General features: G+C 45.0%; 1 protein-coding gene across 3 annotated transcripts in view; it reads left to right on the top strand.

The window, feature by feature from the left end:
* Nucleotides 1–10,049: 10,049 nt before the first annotated feature.
* The window catches only part of reep3b (receptor accessory protein 3b), a 34,940-nt gene continuing 21,264 nt past the window's right edge, over nt 10,050–23,725 (top strand). The window contains exons 1-2 of one of the 3 annotated variants that reach the window (XM_026177545.2): nt 10,050–10,384; nt 21,884–21,956. In XM_026177545.2, coding sequence (XP_026033330.1) covers nt 10,353–10,384; nt 21,884–21,956 — 105 coding nt within the window. In that variant the 5' untranslated portion in view covers nt 10,050–10,352. Of the gene's footprint in view, nt 10,385–20,490; nt 20,625–21,883; nt 21,957–23,725 lie in introns of those variants that run through there. The other 2 variants (XM_026177547.2, XM_026177546.2) reach the window with 2 other exon arrangements.

The raw sequence follows: 23,725 nt of genomic DNA, 5'->3' as shown, positions 1-23,725 counted from the left end.
TAGCTTTTTCCCATAGCTGCATGGCTCATTAATCTCTCTGTAGTTACTACTGTTACATAGATTACTCTTGTTCCTGAAAATCGCTACCAGCACATTTTTCTCCACTCCTCAGATGTTCTCTTACTTCTTGAAGATTGTGTTAAACATATTACAGTTTTTCTCGATTGGTTTGGCTCATTTCTTGAAACCGAGATGACATTCTCAAAACCATAAGGTCATTTGGCCAAACAGTCTTACTGTCATGGTCCGCGTCCGGGGTGCTGTTGGGATGCCCACGCCCACGGGCGTGGCTGCTAACCCCACACCTGCATCCCATCCCAGGCGATCACCAGGTGGACTATTTAATCCTGCCCTACCTGCTGCTCCACGCCAGTCCGTAGTCGCCTCTCAGCGATCACAACTCGGCGTTTTTGCGAGCCACCTGCCTGTCCACCTGTCCGCCTGAGATTCGGAAGCACTATCAGCCTCGCCGTCTCGACCCTTTTGGAGCCCCCCCCCTCTGGTTCACTCAGCCCGGCTACCTCCGTAAGACGTATACTCCACCTTCCCTCGTATGCTGCCTTTTTTCCGCACCCCAGTAATCTGTTTCTCTTTTTTGTTTTGCAGCTTCTCACAGCCCCGCTCTCGGCGTTCCCTGCGCAGTTCACCTCCCCAGTCCCTCGGTTTCTTCTGGTTCCATACGTTGTTTTTTCGGCTACCCTCACGGGACACCTTTAGTTATAATAAATTTGCTTTCTTTATTCCCTCCTACCCTGGTGTGTGTGTTCTGCTTCTGGGTCCAGCTTGCGCACGGAACTTCGGTTCATGACAGTACGGACTGGCCAGTATGGACCCAGCAGATCCACTCCGCTCCGCTATTAATAAACAGGGCGCTATCCTTGGTCACCACGATCAGCAGCTCCAGTCTCTCCAAGACCGCACCTCCCGGGTGCATCGCTGCCCTCCAACAGATTGTATAACCTGTCTCGCCCCGAAAGAGAAACCATGGAGAATTACATCCAGGAGTCGCTAGCTGCAGGACGTATTAGGCCGTCGTCCTCCCCCGTGGCTGCGGGTTTTTTCTTTGTGGGGAAAAAAGGACGGGACGCTTCGCCCCTGCATCGATTACTGGGGTCTAAACGACATCACCGTCAAGAATAAATATCCCCTCCCACTCATTAGTTCTGTTTTTAACTCACTCCAGGGAGCCACAGTCTTCACCAAACTGGACCTGCGGAACGCCTACCACCTGGTACGGATACGTGAGGGTGACGAGTGGAAGACCACCTTCAATAGGGCATTTCGAATATCTGGTGATGCCGTTAGGGTTAACGAACGCCCCGGCGGTTTTTCAAGCCCTAGTCAACGACGTGTTACGGGATTTCCTGAACGTGTTTGTTTTTGTGTACCTGGATGATATTCTGATTTTTTCCAGGACGCTTGAGGACCATCGCATCCATGTGAGGAGCGTGCTGCAACGGCTGCTCGAAAACAGACTGTATGTCAAAGCGGAAAAATGTGAGTTCCACGTCTCATCCATTTCCTTCTTGGGCTACATCCTCACAGGTGGGCAGGTGAAGACCGACCCGGTGAAGGTTAAAGCGGGATTGGAATGGCCGGTTCCGGAGTCACGGAAGAAGCTTCAGAGCTTCCTGGGGTTTGCGAACTTTTATCGCCGCTTCATACGGAACTACAGCCAGGTGGCCGCGCCTCTCACCCAACTCACCACACCCAAGGTGCCTTTCACATGGTCCCCTGAAGCCCATGCAGCCTTCGCTAAGTTGAAGCGATTATTCACGTCCACACCCATTCTAACCCATCCTGACACTTCAAAACAGTTTATTGTTGAGGTTGACGCGTCTGATGCGGGAGTTGGGGCGGTTCTCTCCCAGCGGTCTGGGCCCCTGAATAAACTCCGGCCGTGCGCCTTCTTCTCACGCCGACTCTCCCCCGCGGAGAGGAATTACGACATCGGCGACAGGGAACTCCTAGCAGTAAAACTCGCATTGGAGGAATGGCGTCACTGGCTGGAAGGGGCCGAACAGCCCTTCCTTATATGGACAGATCACAAGAACCTACTGTACCTTAGAACCGCCAAGAGGTTGTATCCACGTCAAGCTCGCTGGTCCCTGTTCTTCGCCCGCTTCAACTTCACGCTCTCCTATCGTCCCGGGTCACGGAACATCAAACCCGATGCGCTCTCCCGTCAGTATTCCCCCGACAGTGAGGCGCCCCCCCCCCCCCCCCCCCCCCCCCGCCACCATCCTACCCGCCGCCTGCGTGGTGGGCGCTCTCACCTGGGAGATTGAGGAGACCATTCGCCGAGCGCTCCCGGGGGACCCTGACCCAGGGACTGGACCGCCAGGACGGCGCTTCGTTCCCGCCGCCGCCCGGGGAGCGGTCATCCACTGGATCCACACAGCACGATTCACGTGCCACCCGGGCGTGAGCAGAACGGCGCGCCTCCTCAGCAGACACTTCTGGTGGAAATCGCTAACACGGGACGTGAGAGACTACGTGTCTGCCTGTGCCGTCTGCGCTCGTAATAAGTCATCCACTAAGCATCCCGTAGGTCAGCTCCACCCGCTCACTACACCCCACCGGCCCTGGTCTCACATCTCCCTTGACTTTGTTACTGGTCTCCCTACCTCTTGTGGAAAGTGTGTCATCCTCACAGTTGTGGACCGGTTTTCTAAAGCCGCTCACTTCATCCCGCTGGCCAAACTGCCCTCGGCTGCTGAGACTGCCCAAGCATTAATCACTGAGGTTTTCAGGCTCCACGGGATTCCCCTGGACATTGTCTCCGATCGTGGTCCCCAGTTCCCCTCACAAGTATGGAGGACCTTCTGCTCCATTCTCGGCGCCAAGGTCAGTCTGAGTTCCGGTTTCCACCCGCAATCCAATGGGCAAACTGAACGTCTCAATCAGGAGCTGGAGACTATGCTGAGGTGTGTGGCTAGTCAAAACCCCTCCTCCTGGGTTACCTACCTGCCCTGGGTGGAGTACGCTCATAACACCCTTACCTCGTCCTCCACCGGATTATCTCCTTTCGAAGCGTCCCTCGGATATCAGCCTCCACTGTTCCCTGAAGAGGACTTAACTCTCTCCGTCCCGTCAGCTCCACATCACCTCCGGCGCTGCCAACGTGTGTGGCGCAGCGCTCGCCGCGCCCTCCTGCGACACGCGCACTACGCCGATCGTCGCCGCGCCCCAGCCCCTGACTACCGGCCGGGACGTTTGGTTTGGTTAGCTGCTGGGAGCATCCCGCTCCGGGGCACGTCCCGCAAACTGGCTCCCCGTTTCATCGGGCCGTACGAGGTGGACCGAGTCGTCAACCCAGTGGCGGTCAGGCTCCGGCTTCCGGCCTCTCGGCGTGTACACCCCACGTTCAATGTGTCTCAACTTAAGCCGGTCCGCCTCAGCCCCCTGTGCCCTCCTTCTGAGCCCCCTCCTCCTGCCCGGCTCATCGGCGGCCATCCGGCCTATGCGGTCCGGCGGATCCTGGATGCGCGCCGGCGCGGGCGCGGCTGGCAGTATCTCGTGGATTGGGAGGGGTACGGCCCCGAGGACCACCTCTGGGTCCCGCGCTCCTTCGTTCTGGACCCTCGTCTCATCTCTGCTTTCCATGCTTCTCTCCGCAGGCGGGGTCCCGGCCAGTCGCCTGGGGGCGACTCTTGAGGGGGGGGGTACTGTCATGGTCCGCGGCCCGGCGTCCGGGGTGCTGTTGGGATGCCCACGCCCACGGGCGTGGCTGCTAACCCCACACCTGCATCCCATCCCAGGCGATCACCAGGTGGACTATTTAATCCTGCCCTACCTGCTGCTCCACGCCAGTCCGTAGTCGCCTCTCAGCGATCACAACTCGGTGTTTTTGCGAGCCACCTGCCTGTCCACCTGTCCGCCTGAGATTCGGAAGCACTATCAGCCTCGCCGTCTCGACCCTTTTGGAGCCCCCCCCCTCTGGTTCACTCAGCCCGGCTACCTCCGTAAGACGTATACTCCACCTTCCCTCGTATGCTGCCTTTTTTCCGCACCCCAGTAATCTGTTTCTCTTTTTTGTTTTGCAGCTTCTCACAGCCCCGCTCTCGGCGTTCCCTGCGCAGTTCACCTCCCCAGTCCCTCGGTTTCTTCTGGTTCCATACGTTGTTTTTTCGGCTACCCTCACGGGACACCTTTAGTTATAATAAATTTGCTTTCTTTATTCCCTCCTACCCTGGTGTGTGTGTTCTGCTTCTGGGTCCAGCTTGCGCACGGAACTTCGGTTCATGACACTTACAGTTCTGCCCAACATTATAGCTCACTAGCAAAATCAAATATCTTTCCCCAAACTCTTCGTCCATGCTTCAAAAGCATATTCCTTTCCCATATAAAAGGTCAGTACAGTCAAAATAGCACAGATCCTTCTCAATTGCCTTGGCACATGTGCATTCATTTAGTGCTTTTGTCAAAATAACCTGGATGGTTTAGCACAACACCATGGATCCCCTGCAAAAGCTCATATCTCTCCCAAAAGAGTTTATCCATGTGTCAAAACTAAATATCCTTCTCATATAAATAGTCAATGCCCCCAAAATGCATTATACCTTTGGCATTGTTTAAGCACTGCAAGTCAAAATGCTTAGACGTTTTGTCACTGAGACACAGGTCTAGCAACAGAATACCACTATGAATAAAACTAAAAGACTTTACAGTAAAATCAGCCTCCAATAAACCACTCATACTCAAGGAAACTGTAAACATTTTCATTCGTACAAAGAAATGTTAACATTAGAGAACATACTGTGAAAAGAAAACATATACAGGATTCTGTAAATGTGAACAGTCATAAACACAAACAAAAAACAAACAAACTCTAGCCTAACATACTGTAAATAAAGTTTCAGAACTATAGTACAGTAATATTTTCAGTGGTCGCCATTGTCACCCTCTCTTTCCTGGCCACCATCCTCATCCCCCTGGCCATCGACGTGCTGCTCTCTGTCAGGCCATAAATTCTCATCCACATCGCAACGGATATTTTCTCTTGCGATGCAGCGAGGGAAGAAACGGCGTGAATGTCTCAACCATCCCCTACATTGATCCCCTGTGATGTCCTCACATGCAGCATCCATTGCATGCAGCAGGGCCCTCTGGTCTTGAGCCTGATGCTCATACACCCTCCACCTCCAAGCTGAAAAAAACTCCTCAATTGGATTTAGGAAAGGAGAGTAAGGTGGAAGAAACTCCATTAGCATCCGGGGATGGGTGGTGAACCAGGTTCTGATGCGTGGGCTGCGGTGGAAGTTCACATTATCCCACACAACGACATAATGTGGTAGCTGAGGTCCTTCTTCACCTCTCTCATTTTCTGGGATCAGATCAGTATAAAGGTGGTCCAAAAAATTGAGGAGCTTTTGTGTATTGTAGGGCCCTAAACTGGGAATGTGTGTGGCCACACCTCTTTCTGATATAGCGGCACACATTGTTATATTTGCTCCTCGCTGGCCTGGGACATCCACAGTGGCTCGGTGGCCAATGATGTTACGGCCAAGCCTTCGACCTTTGGCCAGGTTGAAGCCAGCTTCATCAACGAACACTAGGATGTGAGGGGTTTCGTTGCCTTCTAATGCCATTATTCTCTACAATAGAATAGAAATAAATCTAATCAGTCAAGTAGAGACAGATACTGCAGGGAGGATCTAAAGTACTGTAAAAACAGGGAGTGGAAAACTGAAGACAATTTCTAGGCAAAATGCTCTAGTCACACAAAGCTGGATTGTGAAGGTAAAAAGGATAACGCAAAACAAAAAAACAGTGGTAACCATGTCTTACTGTAATAGTGTTACAATGATAGACAACCAGTAGTTGACTTACATGCACATACTGGTACCGCAGCCCTTTCACTCTGTCAGAGTTTCTCTCAAATGGTACCCTGTAAATCTGTTTCATGGTCATCTGATGTTTCTGCAGTACCCGGTCTATTGTGGAGATGCTGATAGAGTTTATATTTTGGAACATTACATTGTCTAGCAGGATTGCATTACGAATCTGTCTCAGTGTGATGGCAGTATTTGCAATGACCATGTTGCATATTTCTCGTTCTTGTTGTTCATTTAGAAGTTTTCTTCTGCCACCCACTTGAGGCTGTCGTCCAATCCTAGACATACAAGTCAAAGGTCAACACTGTGAATTTGTTACAAAATGAGTTACCAATGTAATTGTACTGCTGTTTTATGGTACTAAAAGTGTGATGCACTGCACAGTGACTGGAATACTATTCACAGTATTTTCTCCATTTTTTTCTTTGTCATTTTTATAGTATCATATAACATGACATGAAGATATTACAGTACTCTAGGCCTACACACACACCAACACTGAATAGTTCAATAGCATAGTTCTGTACCTGTTTTCCCTGCGAAAGGTTTGGATGATGGAGGAGACTGTAGACCGAGGCACATTAGGCTGCACTCGGCGACCTGCCTCTGCCATTGTGAGGCGATGGTTTATAACGTGGTCAATAAGGGTGGCCCGGATTTCATCTGGGACATCATGGTGCCTCCGTGCTCCTCGGCCTCTTCCCCCTATTCCTCCACGCGTTCTCACTCCTCCTCTTCTTCTTCCTCCTCTTCCTCGAGCAGGAAGTTGCTGTTGTACTTGGCGAGGTGCTTCCATGTTCACACTGCAAATGAAACTGGCCCTGGGCCAAGCTCTGTCTATATACTTTTGGCAGCAGTCATAATCATAGACAACACCTGTCAGGTATCTAAACGACCTGTTTGATTGGTCATCTGAGATGTGGGAAACTGCTCCTTCGTTAGTTCTAATTTCACCTGATTGATTGTCAAGTACTGTCATAACTTTATCAAATGTTCCAAGACATACTTTCATGGTATTATATCTTTGACTAATTTTGACAGTTGAACAGACAATTGTGCATATGATGACTTACACAATGAAACCATGCTGATATGTTTTGGAGTGAGTAACCATTTCACTGAAAAATCAACTAATCAGTTTAGATCGCCAAGATCTATTTATTTGGAAAATGTGCTAAATGTGGGCTCATTGTGCTAACTGTAGCTACTTGTACATAATCATTTGAAAAGAAGCACAGAGTCACTTGAGACATGTACTAAAGCATTAGCAATTTGATGAAACCAATGAAAAATGACATTCTGTTGTGAAGGTGGTTTGGAGATTTGTCCATGTTATTTTGAGAAAGTCAACTCGGTTTCAAGAAATGGGCCAAACCAATCGAGAAAAACTGTAATAAAAAATGTCCACGATGATGCGGCTCATCTTTGGGGAAGATCAGTGCACCTACAGGATTGACTTGGAATCAGTGATGGTGTCATGCAGAGACAACAACTTCCTTCTTAATTCACCAAAGACATTGGAGCTCATCGTGGACTTCAGGAAGAAGGAAAGGTTACTCAGCCATTACTCGTTAACAGGAAGTGTATGGAGAAGGTTTCAGTTTCCTGGTTTTTGGGAGTCCACATCACGGCGGACCTGACCGGTGGTGTTAACACAGCTGAGGTGGTGAATAAGGCCCAGCAAAGACTTCATTTCCTGAGTGTGATAACAAAAACAAAAACCCCAACAACATCCACCTCAAACTGCTGGTATCCTGATATCGCTGCTCAATAGAAAGATTACCGACGCATCGTCTCTGTGTGTGGTTTTCCAGCTGCACAGCGGCACAAAGCACTTCAGCAGGTTATCAGAGTTGCCCAGAGAAAAGTCAGTTTGCCCTCTCTGGAGAAACTTCACAATACCCACTGTTTCAGGAAAGGCCCCAAATTTTGTGTGACCCATCACACACATATCAAGATCTTTTAAATTGCTGCCATCAGGCAGACAATACAGGACAATAAAATCAAGGGCAAATAGGCTAAAAAAAGAGTTTCTACCCCACAGCCATTCAAAGATTAAACGCAATTAAAGTATAATTTCTAATTATTATCAATGAGATTGATGCAATCTCCTGTATATTGGGGGCCACGATGGCTGGTTGAGGGTGTGTTCAGGCCAGATTAGTACTAAGACCGAGAAAATGTGATGAATAAACACTTACAGCTGGCAGTCACTATTGTAATGATAAAGTGAAATTTACACTTTGATCTGAGCAGCAAAGCTCTGCTAATATTTCCTGACTCATTTTTACAGGCTTCACACTCTGAATAAAAACACACACACTAAACAATATGTATTATGTATGTCTATGATTCTATTTTGACTTCTTTCAGTTGAATGATTGGGACAAAGAGAGATTGTTGCTTTCATTTCATTTTAAAGTTGCCTGGTGTAATTACTGGGATGCAGAAGTAAAAATTCAACCGCCACCACTGCAGTGTACTCACAAAGAAAGACCCAAACACCTTGCGTAATGGGAATTGCCTTTTACCAGAGGCTGATCTTCAGAATACAGCATATTTGTTCTGTTTGGTTTGTCTGCAAATGTGTATGTTTCTAATTAATGTTGTTGCTCTCTATGACATTAGACCAGTGAGCAGCTGAGGGTGAGGAGGTGTTTTCTGTTCAGCCCTGAGCCTCTGATGCTTTCCCAGACGGATTGTGTGACCAGACAGGCTCCTCTGGGAATCTCCTCGCTGAGCTACACGCTGTAGCAGCCGCCTTCATGAATAACAAGTAGCTATAAAACCAGACCCCCCTCCCAGTCTTACCCACATGCCTGAACATACCTGCACAATACACTAACATGTCTGCATGGGTTTACAAATATCCTGATACAGAAAGGCACAAGCTCATAGCTGCAATTGTACAAGCTCAGATGCTGTTATTACTTAGATTATTATTACCTAAATTATTATTATTACCTAAAGCAGACACACACAAAGAAGCGCCATTCTGAAAGCTGACAGATGGGGTTTGTGTGTACTGATTACAGTTAGGTCCGTGAGTATTTACACGATGACACAGTTTGTGTTATATTGCCTCCGTACACTACCACGGTAGAGTTTAAATCAAACAATCAAGAATTGCAGATTCTTACCTTTAATTCAAAGGGATGGCAAAAGTGTTTTTGTACATAGTCCCCATTTTCAGGTGATCAAAAGTAATTGGACATTTGACTGAAAAGCAGTTTCATGGTTGAGGATGGCTTAAGCAGATTAAAAAAAATCTGGGGTTGATTCAAATGTTGAACTTGTATTTGGAGGCTGTTTACTGGAACTCTCAATATGAGGTCCACATAGATGTCAGTGCAAGTGAAGAAGGCCATCACTAAAAAAAAGGCCAAATCAACAATGAATGTAACCACAAAGATGATGAAACACAGCTAACGTGTGGAATTCTGTCTGTGGTTAAGAAAATGACTTCAGAAGCCGTCATGAATGTAAACACAGAGGGTTTCACAACAAAGTGCAAACCGCTGGTTAAACTCAAGAATGGGAAGGGCAGATTAGGCTTTGCCAGAAAACAGAGCTTGCACAGTTCTGTAAAATATTTTTGGACAGATGAGACCAAGATGAATTTGGTACCAGGTGAACCAAAAAGACTGAAGAAAGAAAAGAACAGCTGATGATCTGAGTGCCTATGGAGTCAGGTCACTAGTGCTTATTGACCATTACATGACAAAACACTTTTCTGCATAACAACAAGAAACAGACACTTTTTATTTGGCCCATTGGACTTTATGAAATGCTTCAATATTACTTACCCTGATGTACAGTAACCACCTAACCCTTTGCTTTCCAACGTTTATGCGATTAAAGGCATTGTTTATTTTAAAAAATCGTGCTTTCACTTTTAGGTTATTCAAAATGTATTTTGTATAATAACAGCTACAGACATGAAGACTGAACGTAAGGTGGAGGTCAAAGGGCGCGCACCTGCCGTTTTCATGCTCTGAAAAATATTTCCCTCGTGGTTGGCTAGAGCTCGCCACGAATCGACAGCAGACCAATCGGAGCACAGTAACTGAGTTTAAAATGCCACTTGCTTAACCAAATGGATGTGATTGGCTAGCCAAACGTGGCCAGCCAATTACAATTTCAGGTTCGTCGTAAACAGACTGCACTGGCCAATAGCATATGCGGAGGGAGGGTGTTTATTTTCCCTAATGACGACAGCACCTTTCTTGTGCCAGGAACTGAGCAGCGAAGCAGAGAAGGAAGGAGGAAATCTGATGGGAGGGAGCGACTACAGCAGGAATATTTAGGATACGCGCTTCGTCGTGTAGCTATGACTCCAAGGACACTGCAGTGAGGTGTTCCTGGTGTGTTGGCTAGCTGATGTACGACGAGATTAGCTAGCTGTTTCTGTTTACCGAAGTTTGGGCTGAAAAGTTCACGGCGGTGCGGGATCGGCGTTTAACATTATTATTGGCTCTGTTCTACTGCTGAAACAGACCTACAGATACAGAAGACATGGTGTCCTGGATGATTTCGAGATGCGTTGTGTAAGTACAGAGACCGCTCAAGGAGAACTTTCCTCGTTTTATGAGCAGCCGCTGTTTGCCTGGCCTGCTTGGCTAACCCGTTGTCGTGCTTAAGCTAAGTGGAGGCTCGAGTCATTTAAACTTGTACATTCGCTCTAAAACAACATCGCTTACGTCCATGCAGAGCTACAAAGTTGTTCTGTTTATGAAATCTAGTGTTGTGGGGACGCAAGGTATGTAATCTTGTCTGAAGCTAATGCTAACAGAGTCATAGCCATCCATGGTGCTGGTGAGTCAGTCCTAAGGAACTGTGACTATTGTGAAGTGGAACATTACAAGCCTTTACATGTTCCACTGTGAAGGAGTGTCAGGTACAGCTGTCAGCCTGGAGATATAACTAACCAGCAATGCCCGGTTCAACCTGTTATCCACAATGTTGTCAAGACGCATGAAGAAGTGCGCTGCTATAAGTGGGGGACGGATTTGGTTACTGGATAGTTATTAAATATCCAATGGCATATCACTGGATATTACGTTGAAATTACGTATGATTAAAGCAGGTGTTTAATGTGTTGGGAGCACGAGAGACATGTTGATCTGGTAAGGAAAACAGTAACTTGGGAGTCGACATAATTCCTTTCTTCCCGTCTGCTCCTCCCTGTGTCTGCGTACGTCCACAGGGTAATGGCGGATAGGAACACCAAAAGCCCTCTGGGGAGAGAATAAATGCTCCTCATTTTTAACTAGTACAGCCTGTTACTGTATAATGAACACAGTCATGGGCTGACGGTGCTGCACTTGGGCAGTTATGACAGAAAGAAGGTGTGTTATTGTCTTAGACCAATAATTACATGCACACACATTCCTTCTAATTTTAGATTCATTTGAACAAAAGGAAAATTGTATAGCCAAGTGTACAAACCACATTCGCCTGTACAAATTGTAGCTAGAGTGATAATTTTCATTTTACTTGGACAATAACTTATCCCAATCCTGCTGAGAAAAAGCCTTTAAATCAGCATGCGGTCCATTCCACATGCTCTTTTCCAGTTGCTGGTTTGAAATTCAGTGTAATTTTGTTTAGTCACACATTATTATATGCTTATGCATCGCCACAAAGAGACTGTTATCTCCTACACAGATAATGTGGCGAGTGTTACCATCTTTTTGCATCTCTCCACGATCTCATAGCTGGTGTATTTTATTATAGCTGAAATAAATAAGGTTGTGTCTACACATAACAGACAACTTGTTGTTAAAAAAGTTCTGTACTTAGACCCCATTTTTACTTTAACTTGCTAAAGAAACGCCAGCGGTAACAGTTTAACAGGCATCAAATTGTATTTTTGCTCCCACAAGATGATTCCAAAAAGCTGTTGGTGGAACATTCAGCATATCTAAAGTGGAGGACAACATCTCAGATGAACAATTGCTGAAAGTCATTAAATGAGAAGAAAGAGGACAGAAGTTTCAGACTCTCCTTTGCACGTTGTGTCAATCAGCTGCCACAGCAGCTCTGCCTCGACTCATTGATAACAGGTAGTCAGAAATGTGTATAGAAGGACTTTGTGTTGGTATCCTCAGATGCATGTTACCATTTTGGAATCAGCTTTGTGCCACAGCTTAAAATGTTTGCAGTTGCTAATGTTGTAGAAATGCTAAAGGTAACATAATGTATCTAATAGCGTTTAACACTACTGCCTCCTCCACAGTCAGCACCAGCATGTGACTGATTCACAACGACTTTTTAGTAAAAGAGCTTAAACAGTGTGGTACTGGTACTGACTATTACATGTTTGCTGTTGTGATGTCCCTACTTGTGAATATCCATTTTTATGGACATTGCTTACTTTTCACATCTATTTTCCTATCTGTTCTTTTCCTTATGCTTTTATTTGGCTCTAACTCATTTTCATATAGAGTTCATGTTATCTATATGTTAAAGCCATAAAGAACGGCACACAAGGATATAATACTGTGAAATAAGGCAACAGCACAGATGACGTGGCAAGCATGCAGTAACAGCAATCAGTCAAAGTCACTGCCACAGGCCCAGTTTGATTAAGGCAAACCCCAGGCTAGAGCTTTGGTTGGTTTAGCCCATTAGGCTGTGCAAGTGACCTATGTGTTTAGGCTAATGCAGGAAAACATCCCCTCTGTAAGCAGTGTCCTCATGGTCACCACCAAAAAAGGAAAGCAAGTCTTCAATTTGAGATCAAGGACTTCTGTCACTCTGCAAAGAGAACATGTAGGTATAACTAACGGTTTCTGTAGTGCACAGGGAAACCCTGGAAGTGTCACCGTAACATAGGGATAGAATCCAAGAGTTGACATTGTTCTATTTTAAGGTGATGAACTCAGCATGAGGAAAAGAGCAGCAGCACCTCATTCTTACGCGTTTCCTTTTCACTTCAGTGTATCTCCCTTTCAGCAGCTATTTCCCTCGTCTGATTGTGCCGCAGTAGAAAAATAAATCAAAGGCTGATTTTCAACCTGTTTCTAATTTTAGGCAGCACCCTCACAAGTCTGCAAGTTAATGTGCTAAATTTTTGTGCCTTTCTTCAAGTCTGTGTATTCAGCTTGTTTCATAGTTGCCGCGTCCTTTTAAGTTTAGCGACAAAGATGTTTGAGTAACCTGCTTCAGAGATAACCTGCTTCAAGATAACAAAGGAAGCAGTGATTAAAAGACACAGTGGGATTTCAGCATGCTCAGCTGTACAGGTCCAAAAAAGTTTTCCTTCAAAAGAAAGTTTTTGTTGTAGAAGCTCGCCTGTCTCTGCCCGTCTGAGACCCTCACGTTCACTTGTATTGAGGGGAACAAAGTCAATATTCATGCACCAGCTTCACTGTGCTAATGTGTGTGTATTATCCTAACCATAGCTCTCTAGCTAACCACCATGTGGCGCACCATTACATGCCAGCTAGCCAACTTCAGTAACCCTACAAATCAGGCCGCTGTGTGGTTGTGTCTTTATTTATATCCAGTGATAGCAGAGCTGTATGTTTTAGTTTTTCAGAGCTCCCTCAGTCAGAAAACGTCCATCATCTTTAGATAGCACAGAGTTAGATCACTAGTTTCTAACTTGTAACGCTGTTAAACTTCTTAAATCCTGTTTTTCATGGATGCTTGTGTGTTCAGCTGGATTGTCACACCTTTTAGAGCAGCCACACTGATCATTTGGACGGTTTTTGACTCAGCAGTGTTTGAGTTTGGGAACTTAAGAGGAGTTTGGACCCAGAAACAGCCATTGACTGTGTTTTTAGTGGAAAAGTCATGTAATCAAGTTCTTATTCCTAAGGCTCAAACCAGATGGTGGGAGCTAAAATCTTGGATATCTCTGGGTCTCCCACTCCTCCTCTCTTCATTGTGTGTGTGTGTCTCCTGTGTGTTTTTCTTCTGGTTTTTTTTGTTTTTTTTTTAAACACTGCTCTGTGTTTCTCTGTTCTTTCCTTCCACCTCCATCCATCTGGTTTTTGGTGGTGTACGATGTCAGGAAGCCAGGGAAACTGACCTGTCGCCCAGAGTCAAAACCCATCTGAAAGCATTATTTTCACAGCTGCATGCAGAGAGAGGAAGGGGTGGGGCTGTGCTGAAATGAAGCTAAGAGGAAATCAGAGGGAATATAAAGAAATGGACAGATGCTAGTTTTGGCATGATGACATTCAACATGTTTTCTGTGAGTATTTGTAGTTTTCTTTCTTATCCTCGTGCACAGGATACGTTTAAGATCACGAAAAATGTCAACGTGCTCTTGCTACCATAGTAACTATCTAAATGTTTCCTAATAGACTTTTTTAATATAAAAATATACGACACTCCTGTTGTTGTACTAAAGTGGTACTCACAGAGGTCAGACACCATGGCATCAGTAAAGATGAAACCTCTATGTAAAGTCTGTACCAGAAGCATGCCAAGGGTGTGACATACAAAACAAGGAGTCCAGCCTGGGAACGATAGACCTCCGTGTAGATGGGACACAGCTGAAAGTCTAAAGGAATCTCTTTGATCCTGAATGATTCAGTTTAAAATAAATATTAGTACATAAATCAGCACAGTCACATGACCCATAGTAATCTAATTAGGCCATGTGAAGCTCGATGACAGGAGGACATTTGATACTTTTTTCAAACTTCAGATTTGTCCTCAATTCATCTTATGCCAGGTTCTGCTCTGGTGTTAGTTTGCACAGGTCTTTGGCTAAACAGAGTAAAGGACTGCACAGTAACTGTAGTTTAAGTGTAAATAATAATGTCTTGGTTAGCATGTTAGTTTTCTAAAACCAGAAGGGACCATATTTGGATGATGTGGTACAGTATTAAGTTGTTAGCAAGCTGTGAAACACAAACACATGTGCTAATTAGTGCTAACACTAGACTTTCATTCACGAAGACTGAGGCTCTGTTTCATACAGAAGCTATTTTAAAATGCCATTAAAAATACTGAAGAAGGTGCAAACACAGTGGAGAGGTCCAGTTCAAGCCTCAAACAGGACGATTGGCTAAAGTTCCCAAGTCAGGAGCCGTGTCAGATCAAAGTGGCTGCACTCCAGCGTCATAAGTAAATTCACCCACTTTACAGTAACTGTCGATAGAGGAACAGAACATTACTTTTACTAGGTAACGTATCAAAGTTGATAGCTATGGGGATGGAGGCCAGATTCACTGGCCGGTTTGCTGTTGCAGCACGTACGGTAGCTGCTTCTTCACAGTTTCTTGTTTTGCACATCACCAACCAGAACCTGCACCAGGTGAAGAAACGACTGGTGCGACTGCGCTGAGCTCAGTGTAGTTGTAGAGCAGAACAAAGACTACTGTGGCTGCTGCAGTCTGAAAGGGTGAAGTGGCAGTGACTCTGCAGAATGAGAAACTGCCCGAAGAATTGGCTGAGTATATTACTCAGTTATTTTTTTATAAATAGTTTGCAGAGAATTACAGAAAAGACAGATTAAAATGCATTAATTTAATAATGTAAGACAGTGTGCTGAGAAACAAGCTGCAAGTGCATTAAGAAGGATTCACTCACCCTTCCAAGTCATCAAATTCAGCTGTTTCATCGCCCTTATTGTGACAGGTGTATAAATCAAGCACCTAACCATGCAGACTGCTTCTACAAACATGATGGATGCCACCTGTGCAACAAGTACAGCTGTGAAGTTGCCTTACTGCTAAATATTCCACAGTTGGTGGTATTGTAAGTGGAAGCAACTGGGAAATGACAGCAACTCAGTCACAAAGTGGGGTCAGCTGATGTGGAGACACAGCGTGTGCAGAGTTGCCAAGCATCAGTCACTCAGAACAGTGCTTCATGGAGTGGCTTTCCATAGCTCAACAGCTGCATCCACAGTGTTACGTGTCGTGACTGGACTCGAGAGCAGTAGAGATGTTCTCTGCAGTGACAATCACACGTCTTCTGTCAGGCCAACAGATGAGTCTGGGTTTGACAGTTGCCAAAAGAAGGTTAGCGGTCTGACTGCACTGTGCCAAATGTGAAGTTTGTTGGAAGGTGGATTATGGTGTGGCGTTGTTTATCAGAAGTTGTGGCGCAATCCAATATAACCTCTCTGAGATGAGCCAGGAATTCTCGGGATCAGTGCCTGAACACACAAATGTGCTTCTTGAAGAATGGTCAGAAATGTCCAATAACACTCCTAAACCTCGTGGAAAGCCTTCCCAGAAGAGTTTGAAGTTGATATAGCTGCAAAGGGTGGGCCAGCATGTATTTATAGACAGACATGCAGTACAGTGTATGTGCATGACCTGTCCAGAAAATCTCGGAACTATTTTCCCTCCAGTTCTTAAAAAAAGTTTGAAATAAAGCTTTATTGCTCTTGATCTTGGAATGGGCATTGATTGGCTGCTGATGTTTTGATTTTGTGTGGCTTAAATATTTTTATAATAAAATGTATGAAATAGCTCAGGTGACTCCTGCTGAGACAAATCCACTCTTGAGGTTTGATTTTCCTGCCTGTGATTGTCCTACTTTCCTGGAGGAACCTTCCACACCCGCCTTCACTTTCCTGCATAACATACCGTCCTTTAAGTTTAACAGCGTTCACCACCAATATGGGTACTCATGGATTTGTTACCAAGTAATATCTTTGCCATCATATGAAACTGAAAAGCCGAATCCTACGTGACAGCAGATGTGGAAGACTCACTTTACATCTTCGGCCACATACAGCTCTCTTTGATTTTAAGTGGGCTGGACTTTCATTGGGAAAGTAAATTCCCAATGAACTAAAAACATTTAACTGCACATTTAATCTCTGAGTAAGAGTGTGTGTGACGAGTCGTCTAATCGTTGCTGCTGTCAGGAGTCGGTACAAGGCGTGGCTGTAGCTGCGGCGGTAGAGCAGGTCACTAGTGATGGGATTTCCGGCTCTTTTTAGAGATCCGGCTCTTTCGGTTCGGCTCACTAAAAAGAGCCGGCTCTTTCGGCTCCGAACCGGCTCTTCAGGTTGTTTTGTTGCTTTAATTAATTTATTATTAACAATAATATAAAATTATGCACAAAAGGAATTACTAAATCAACTATTCACATTTCAAGTTTTAACTATTTAAATTTTCAGCTTTTTCCTTTCACAAATTTAAAGTGAAAAGAACACAAAACACTGCAAACCACAACACAATTAAATATAAATTATAATATGAAAACTAAAAGAACATGCATATTCTCTGTCATATGGACCTGCATGAATAAACTTTCTCAATCCTTTATCATCTGCAACCGAAAATAGTTGTGGATGATTACTATACCTTTCTAACGTTGTTGTCCCTGCCTCTCTTTCTCTCTCTCTGGCTCTGTTCCTGTGCTACTGAGTGTAACTACCGCCCCTCCCCCCTCTGCCCAGCGTAAAGCACAAGGCTCGCGTGCAGAGTGAAGCGGGAAAAAAGTGCGAGAGAGAGGCTGAGAGAAAGAAAAAAAAAAAACCCACGTGACGGCTCGCGATAAGGAGCCGGCTCGCGTCGTTCACGTCAAAGAGCCGGCTCTAAGAGCCATTTCGTTCGCGAACGACCCATCACTACAGGTCACCTACTAATCAGAAGGTTGGTGTTTGGTCCCCGTCTGCTCCAGTGCATGGCAAGTATCCTTGGCTAAGATACTAACCCCAAGGTGTCTCTGCTCCACCGTCAGATTATAGAACATATCTTACATGCAGGAAGAGTGCTTGTGTGACTGGGTGAATGAGGCAGGTTGTGTAAAGCATGTGCTCAGAGTAGAAAAGCGCTATATAAGAACCAGTCCATTTACTAGTCATTTAATTGAATTATTTTCGTATAGCATCAATAGCTGTAGTGGAGATTTTTATCAGTGGGACAGGCTGTAAAATGTGTGACAATACAGTTAAAAGAAGAAGAAATCAGTGGGCCTGACTGCAGTGTTTTCTGGGCTGATTCTGAATCTTGGACCTTATGTTTGACACCCTTGGTATGGCGAGACCAGGACGTCCTTGCAGGCTCTTGTCCCTGTGTGTCTGGGTAGTCCAGGGTCTGATCTTGGCAGCTTTCCTGTCTGCTTTAAACGCTCACACAAAACCCATTCAGCACCAGAACAGAGAAACAGGATTCAGGTACAGAGTTTTGTTTTCCGTCGGTGGCTCGGCTGTGTGCTTCTCTGCCCTTTATCGAACAAAAAGCACATTTTTGAACCTGCACTGACATGACGCAGAGACGTGACGAGCGTGTGAAGTCTTGGTTACCTCGATGTTTCTATAGCGACAGCTGGAATATAAACAGCTCTGTTTGTTGGCAGCTCGCTGGTTACTGAGGGGACTGTGGTCCGAGGCGGTGTGTCTGTGTACGATACTGTATCCGTGAAGTCTGTGGTTAGAGATTTTTATAGTGCAAAAATGATTTAAAGGCTTCCATGTTTCCTAGAAGTCTGAAAGTTGTTCATAACTAATCAGTAAATAAGCCGATTATTTACAGCCACGGGGCAGTAAATACTCAAAGGATCCGTTCTTGGTTGCTGAGCTCTTGGTAAAATCCTCAACATGTAGCAGAAGGGTTAAATCAGCTCCTTTATTCTTACACCATCATGAGATTATCTGATATTTTTGTCTTTATAAATGTCGAAACATTTTGCAAACATGAAAGTATTTATGTTGTATCCCATCACTGCTGTTGATGTAAGTGATCAGAGTGATCGGGCACTGGAAGGCGGAGTCTTGTTTTTCTTTTAATCTGATCCAATACTGGATGATTAGAATGATCGATGTCTCCGGCCTGTTCTTGCTTCCTTGTGAGGCGTGTTCGGTATTATGAACATCAGTTCCTGTTCCAGCTGCTCGTGAGAGGAGGCTGTGTGCCTGTCTGTGGCTGCAGCGCTGTATTGTGTTGGGTGCTAACTGGAGAAGTTGAAGATGGCACTGATATGGATGATGGTATTTCTCTGGATCCAGGCTACACTTGGGTACGAGAGATTCTGTTTAGTCCAAATCTGTGTTTAGCAGATACCATTTAATCTGCTTTGGCTGTTTCCTCTGTACAGAGTTTCTCACAGGCTTCTTATCATTTGGTTTTCTCTGGTGTTTGCAGTGCTGTTGTGAGACTGGTCAGGTGTATTTGAGTGGAGGCACAAACAGACTACAGCATTAAGATCAGGATTATTTGATTTGGATGGAGAGGATCGTCCCACGCTTATGCGAGCATGTCTGGACTCGCTGTAGCCGCTGCTGTTGTCATGGTAGCTAGCGGCAGTCCGGTAAAACTCATGAAGCCCGTCTTTCTAACGTGTGTGTTTTAATCGTTTCCCGTGAACATCCGCAGAATTAAAGCACTGAAATCTTTATGATGTTAACATGAATCATTCTCACAGTGTTACGTTCCCCCCGAAAGGGTCTAGGCATGTGAGTGAGGGGACTAGTAACAAATGAGTCCAGAACAGAATGAAAGGAAAACAGACCAGTGTTTTCAGTAAATAAAATAGTCTTTATTATAGATCATCTTAACATAAAGAGCCGGCAACGCCGTTTTACCAATAACACTTGGAAAAAGAGAGAAAGGGTTGCAACAACAAAGAACACAACAACCAAACAAAAACTCCACACCACGAGGAGGTACTTCCAGGGGCCCACAAGCTCACCCTGTCACTAACAGCAGCTGGCTTTGCTGCTGCCAAACAAAAACTCCACACCACGAGGAGGTACTTCCAGGGGCCCACAAGCTCACCCTGTCACTAACAGCAGTTGGCTTTGCTGCTGCCAAGGCTCACAAGCCCACACTACTCACGCAAAGCAGCTATGCTGTTTCCACAACTCCACACTTTGAGCAGGTTAACCACACACACGACACAGAGACACCAGAGAACACCCCACACCCTGTTCACAGCTCATCCCCAGCTTATATGACCTCCGAGAGGTGATTGCTGACTGGGCCCAGGTGGTAAATGAGTCCAATGAGCAGCAGCTGTGTCCTGGGGAGAGAGAAGAGCAAGAGAGAGACGGGGGGTGGAGCAAAAGAGGAGGAGGCGGAGAAAAACACCACACCCACACAAGGGCAGTATCAGGAGGCCCAGCTAGGGCCGTAACACACAGTTAGCACAAATTGAAGACCACAAAAATGTTGGGACTTTCTGCAAGACAGGGAGCAGGTCCATGACCACTCCCAGTCAGCTGCAGTCTTCAAAGCAACTTTAATGCGTTCAGACGACAGCAGTAAGACACGGCGAGTCTATCATTCGTCTGGTTTTTGTTTGATATGGGGCTAGTTTGGCAATTACATCGATTCTGTTTGTTATAATACAGCGATTAACCATTAAAATGAACAAAATCACAATTCTGTTTCCATCTACATGTATAGAAAATACAACTACACAAATGTAGTTGCTTCCATTCAGAGTCTAGCCAGAACCTTCAGACTTACAACAGAAATGCCCCCACAAAGAGCCATGCAGTTGCTACAAAATGTCTACATAATGTCAGCAAATTCACTTTTATAAAAGAAGAAAAAGAGCGCGACTAGTTTAGTCTCCTCTTCCAGAGAGGCGCTCGCAGGTACTGGGACAGCCAGATTGCAGTAGTTTGCTGATTGCAATTAGACAGACATTATTTGCAAACCTTTGCCAATCTGTGTGAGAGTGATTGCAATCAGACAGCTATGTTCCAGCTGTGTACCTAAACCTTGCTTTGTGATCAAAAGTGGTGAGACTGTTGCATCCTGGTCCATGCTCGACCTCTCAGCCACTACATAAGTTAGTTATTTATTCATTTTTGTGAAAAACCCCCAAGAACAACCAAACAGTCCAGTAAAACTAGACAAGGTAAGCAGGGTAAAACAAGGTAACCCACAACATTGCTGATGGCTACTAGCTAACTAGCTAAAAGAGTAAAAGTTCTTTACTGGTTTTATTCTGTCCTATCGACGAGTCAGACAGCTTTAAGAAAAGACTGGTGACAATTTCCACACTTTTTACGTTAAATGTGACGTACAAAAACTGCAATGATACTAAAGCACTTATTTTGTGCTGTAGCCATGCTGTGCTTCTCCTGTCTGTCAGTGTTTCCTGTAATCTGTGCAGCTGAGTAATGTTGATGGCAGCTGACAAACTGAATGCCGCCCAAGAAGCTGTGTGTTCTTATGTGGTGCACAGTCAGGGTATATCTAGCTTGTGCATACTGGAGAGACCTGCACACTGTGCTGTAGACAGAGTAACCTCAGTGCAAGAGGAGCTTAAGGAAGAGGGATTGGAGGAAAGGAGTGTCCCACTTTAAATTTATCGAGTCGCTTATCTTGCATTGTGAGTCACTCCTTCACAGGCTTCTACCATGAACAGTATATGGTGTTTACCTAGTGTGGGTGTGTAGATGTTCATTGTTTTGCTGTGTGTAACGAGAGCTCTCCTAACGTCATCTGAAACGCTTGATCCTTTATTGCTCGTTGTGCAGTTTCTCTTTCGTTCAGGTGAAATTCAGTATATAATTAAAAAAACGAGGCCTGCACAGTCAAAAGCACCTCAGCTTCAGAAACCCAGCTTCACATTCTTCATATGATTTTCTCTGCTTGAATCTTAGCACACAGTCCTGAGTGAACAGTGCAGTATTTTGGGGTAGTGTTGAAAACTGCATAGAAACCAAACTGTTGCATTATATGACAGAGGAAAGTGGGATATAAATGAGTCCCCACATTGTTCAGATGCAAGAAATGATGGTTTTTAACAATAAAAACGCAGTTTTGGACGTTTGCCTTAGCTTGCATGGTGGCACTGCAGGCTTTCAGCAGTGTATGCATTGGTACAAACAAACCAACATAAAGATAATTTCTTGTATACATGTGAAACAGAATGTATAAACCTGCAGCACTGGTTCACCACTCAGTATCTACTGTATCATATACACCATGTACGGGCCCATCTTCGCTATGTGTGCCTGCTGATCAGCGTGTTGAAATAGGGTGTGGGTTTAAAGGCAAAGCTGTGTTTCCACATACCAGCGATGTTACAGTGCAGAGAACTTTCCTGTTAAACTGTATTTGTGTTGATTAAATTTGAGAGAAGTTGTCATGTGTTCTGTCTCCATGCAGGCTGCTGTTTGGGACTCTGTATCCTGCGTACTACTCTTACAAAGCTGTCAAGACCAAAAATGTTAAGGAATATGTAAGTTCAGAAATATTACTTTTTATTTACTTCTCTTCTCCTGCATGACTTCATCTCACACACAGACACACTGTGGGGGGGTGAGGGGGTGGGTCTAAGTTATTAACATTTGTTAATGTTGTTTTTAAACATTAGAAAACATTTCATTTCAACAACTTCGACAAATTAGGAGGTAACGTGGGCCAAAATGATCTGGAGCATGATTATAGCTTTTTCACTTAATGAGTAATTATTCCAGCAGGCATGCAAATGAATAATATCATCAAGTGACGTCATTTTGTATGTGAATGCGTCCAGCATGGTCCTGCTGACACAGCCGTCGTGCTTCATGTGCTTCATGTGCTGTCTGCATATGTCAGTGAAACTGAACATATGATGTTGTAAGTTTAAAATGTATATCTTATTTTCATCATTATGTACCTTTTTCAAAATAACCTGAATGGTGATATTAACTCAGAGATGATATGTGCAGTACAGTAATAGACTATGTTGGACTAATGCAGAGCAGGCTGTGTATCCACTGTTAGTGACATTGACTGCACAGCCCCTTTTCCATCAGTACCTACTGGGATCGACTCGGTATGGTGTGCCACAGTTTTCCATTAGGTCATAGTACCTGGTACCAGGTGTGGGGTTTTTTTTTAAAATAAAGTACCTGCTTGCCCCGGGGTTCCAGGCGATCCAAGCAGGCACTAAAATGTGAGGTCATCAGACTGCATGCCACTGATTGGCTGGTCAGTAGCGTCACTCGGTGAGTCACGGACAGTGTCTCCTTCATGAAAATTAAAATGGCCATTTTTGAAACTCTGCATTGAATGAAATGGCAAAAACCCCCAACAAAAACAAGGCCATGATCTTTGAGAGTGACGAAACGCCACGGGCCAAACACCAGGTATTGTGTCGACGTCCAACTTTGTTGTAGCGTTCGTGTCGCATATTAATTACATTGCAGGATGCTCGGGCGTGTTGCTATGACAACAACCTCGTTAGGTAGTACTGGATTGGGCGACCAGTCAATCCGTGGGGAGTTGATCCGAGGAGGTACTGATGGAAAAAGGAGCTCGTGTCACATTTTTCTACATTCAGGCTGCTGATGCTGTTTATTTTGACTTGACAACTTCCACTCGTTACACAACAGCATCTTTGTGCTGGTTAGCGGTGTGAAAGCAGCCAGCGCTCATGATGTTCTCCCGTATACATTCTCCTATTTACTGACCACTTTATTAGGTATGAATCGATCATTCAGTGTGCCTCTGTCTGACTTCAGAACTGCTTCATGACTGCATCGACGCAGATTCAGCGAGGTGATGGAAGCAGTCCTCAGAAATGTAGAAATGGATTTCTACAATGGCGGACCTTTAACTTGACTCTCTGCAGTGTTTACATGCTTACATATACAACACAGTTTCAGTCCCTCCACACAAAGGGCTCAGTTCTGCTTCTCTGCGCCATCTTTGTTTACTCTTTCCCACCCAGGCTTCTAGACTTCTGATTGGCCAACATTTCTACACGGTTAGGAATATATCGCCACCTGTTGCTTTGGCATGTTCCTAGCAGCGTTTTCCTTCGTTTTTGCATTTACGTGTGGGCGGGATTTAAAAAAAAAAAAAAAGAAAGCGGTAAATCTCAGTTTTCAAAAGTACCCGTGTACGTGTGGACTTAGCCTGAACCTCAGTTTGAACTTAAGCAAGCCGACTTGCTTAACTATTAAATCTATTGGTAGATTAATAGTTCTTTTGAAGTGAGTTATTTCTCCCCTGTGCCATTAG

This window comes from Astatotilapia calliptera, chromosome 8 (genome assembly GCF_964374335.1).
Source record: "Astatotilapia calliptera chromosome 8, fAstCal68.1, whole genome shotgun sequence".
In the NCBI taxonomy this organism is placed as follows: domain Eukaryota; kingdom Metazoa; phylum Chordata; class Actinopteri; order Cichliformes; family Cichlidae; genus Astatotilapia; species Astatotilapia calliptera.
This window is presented reverse-complemented; position numbering and strand designations above follow the sequence as displayed.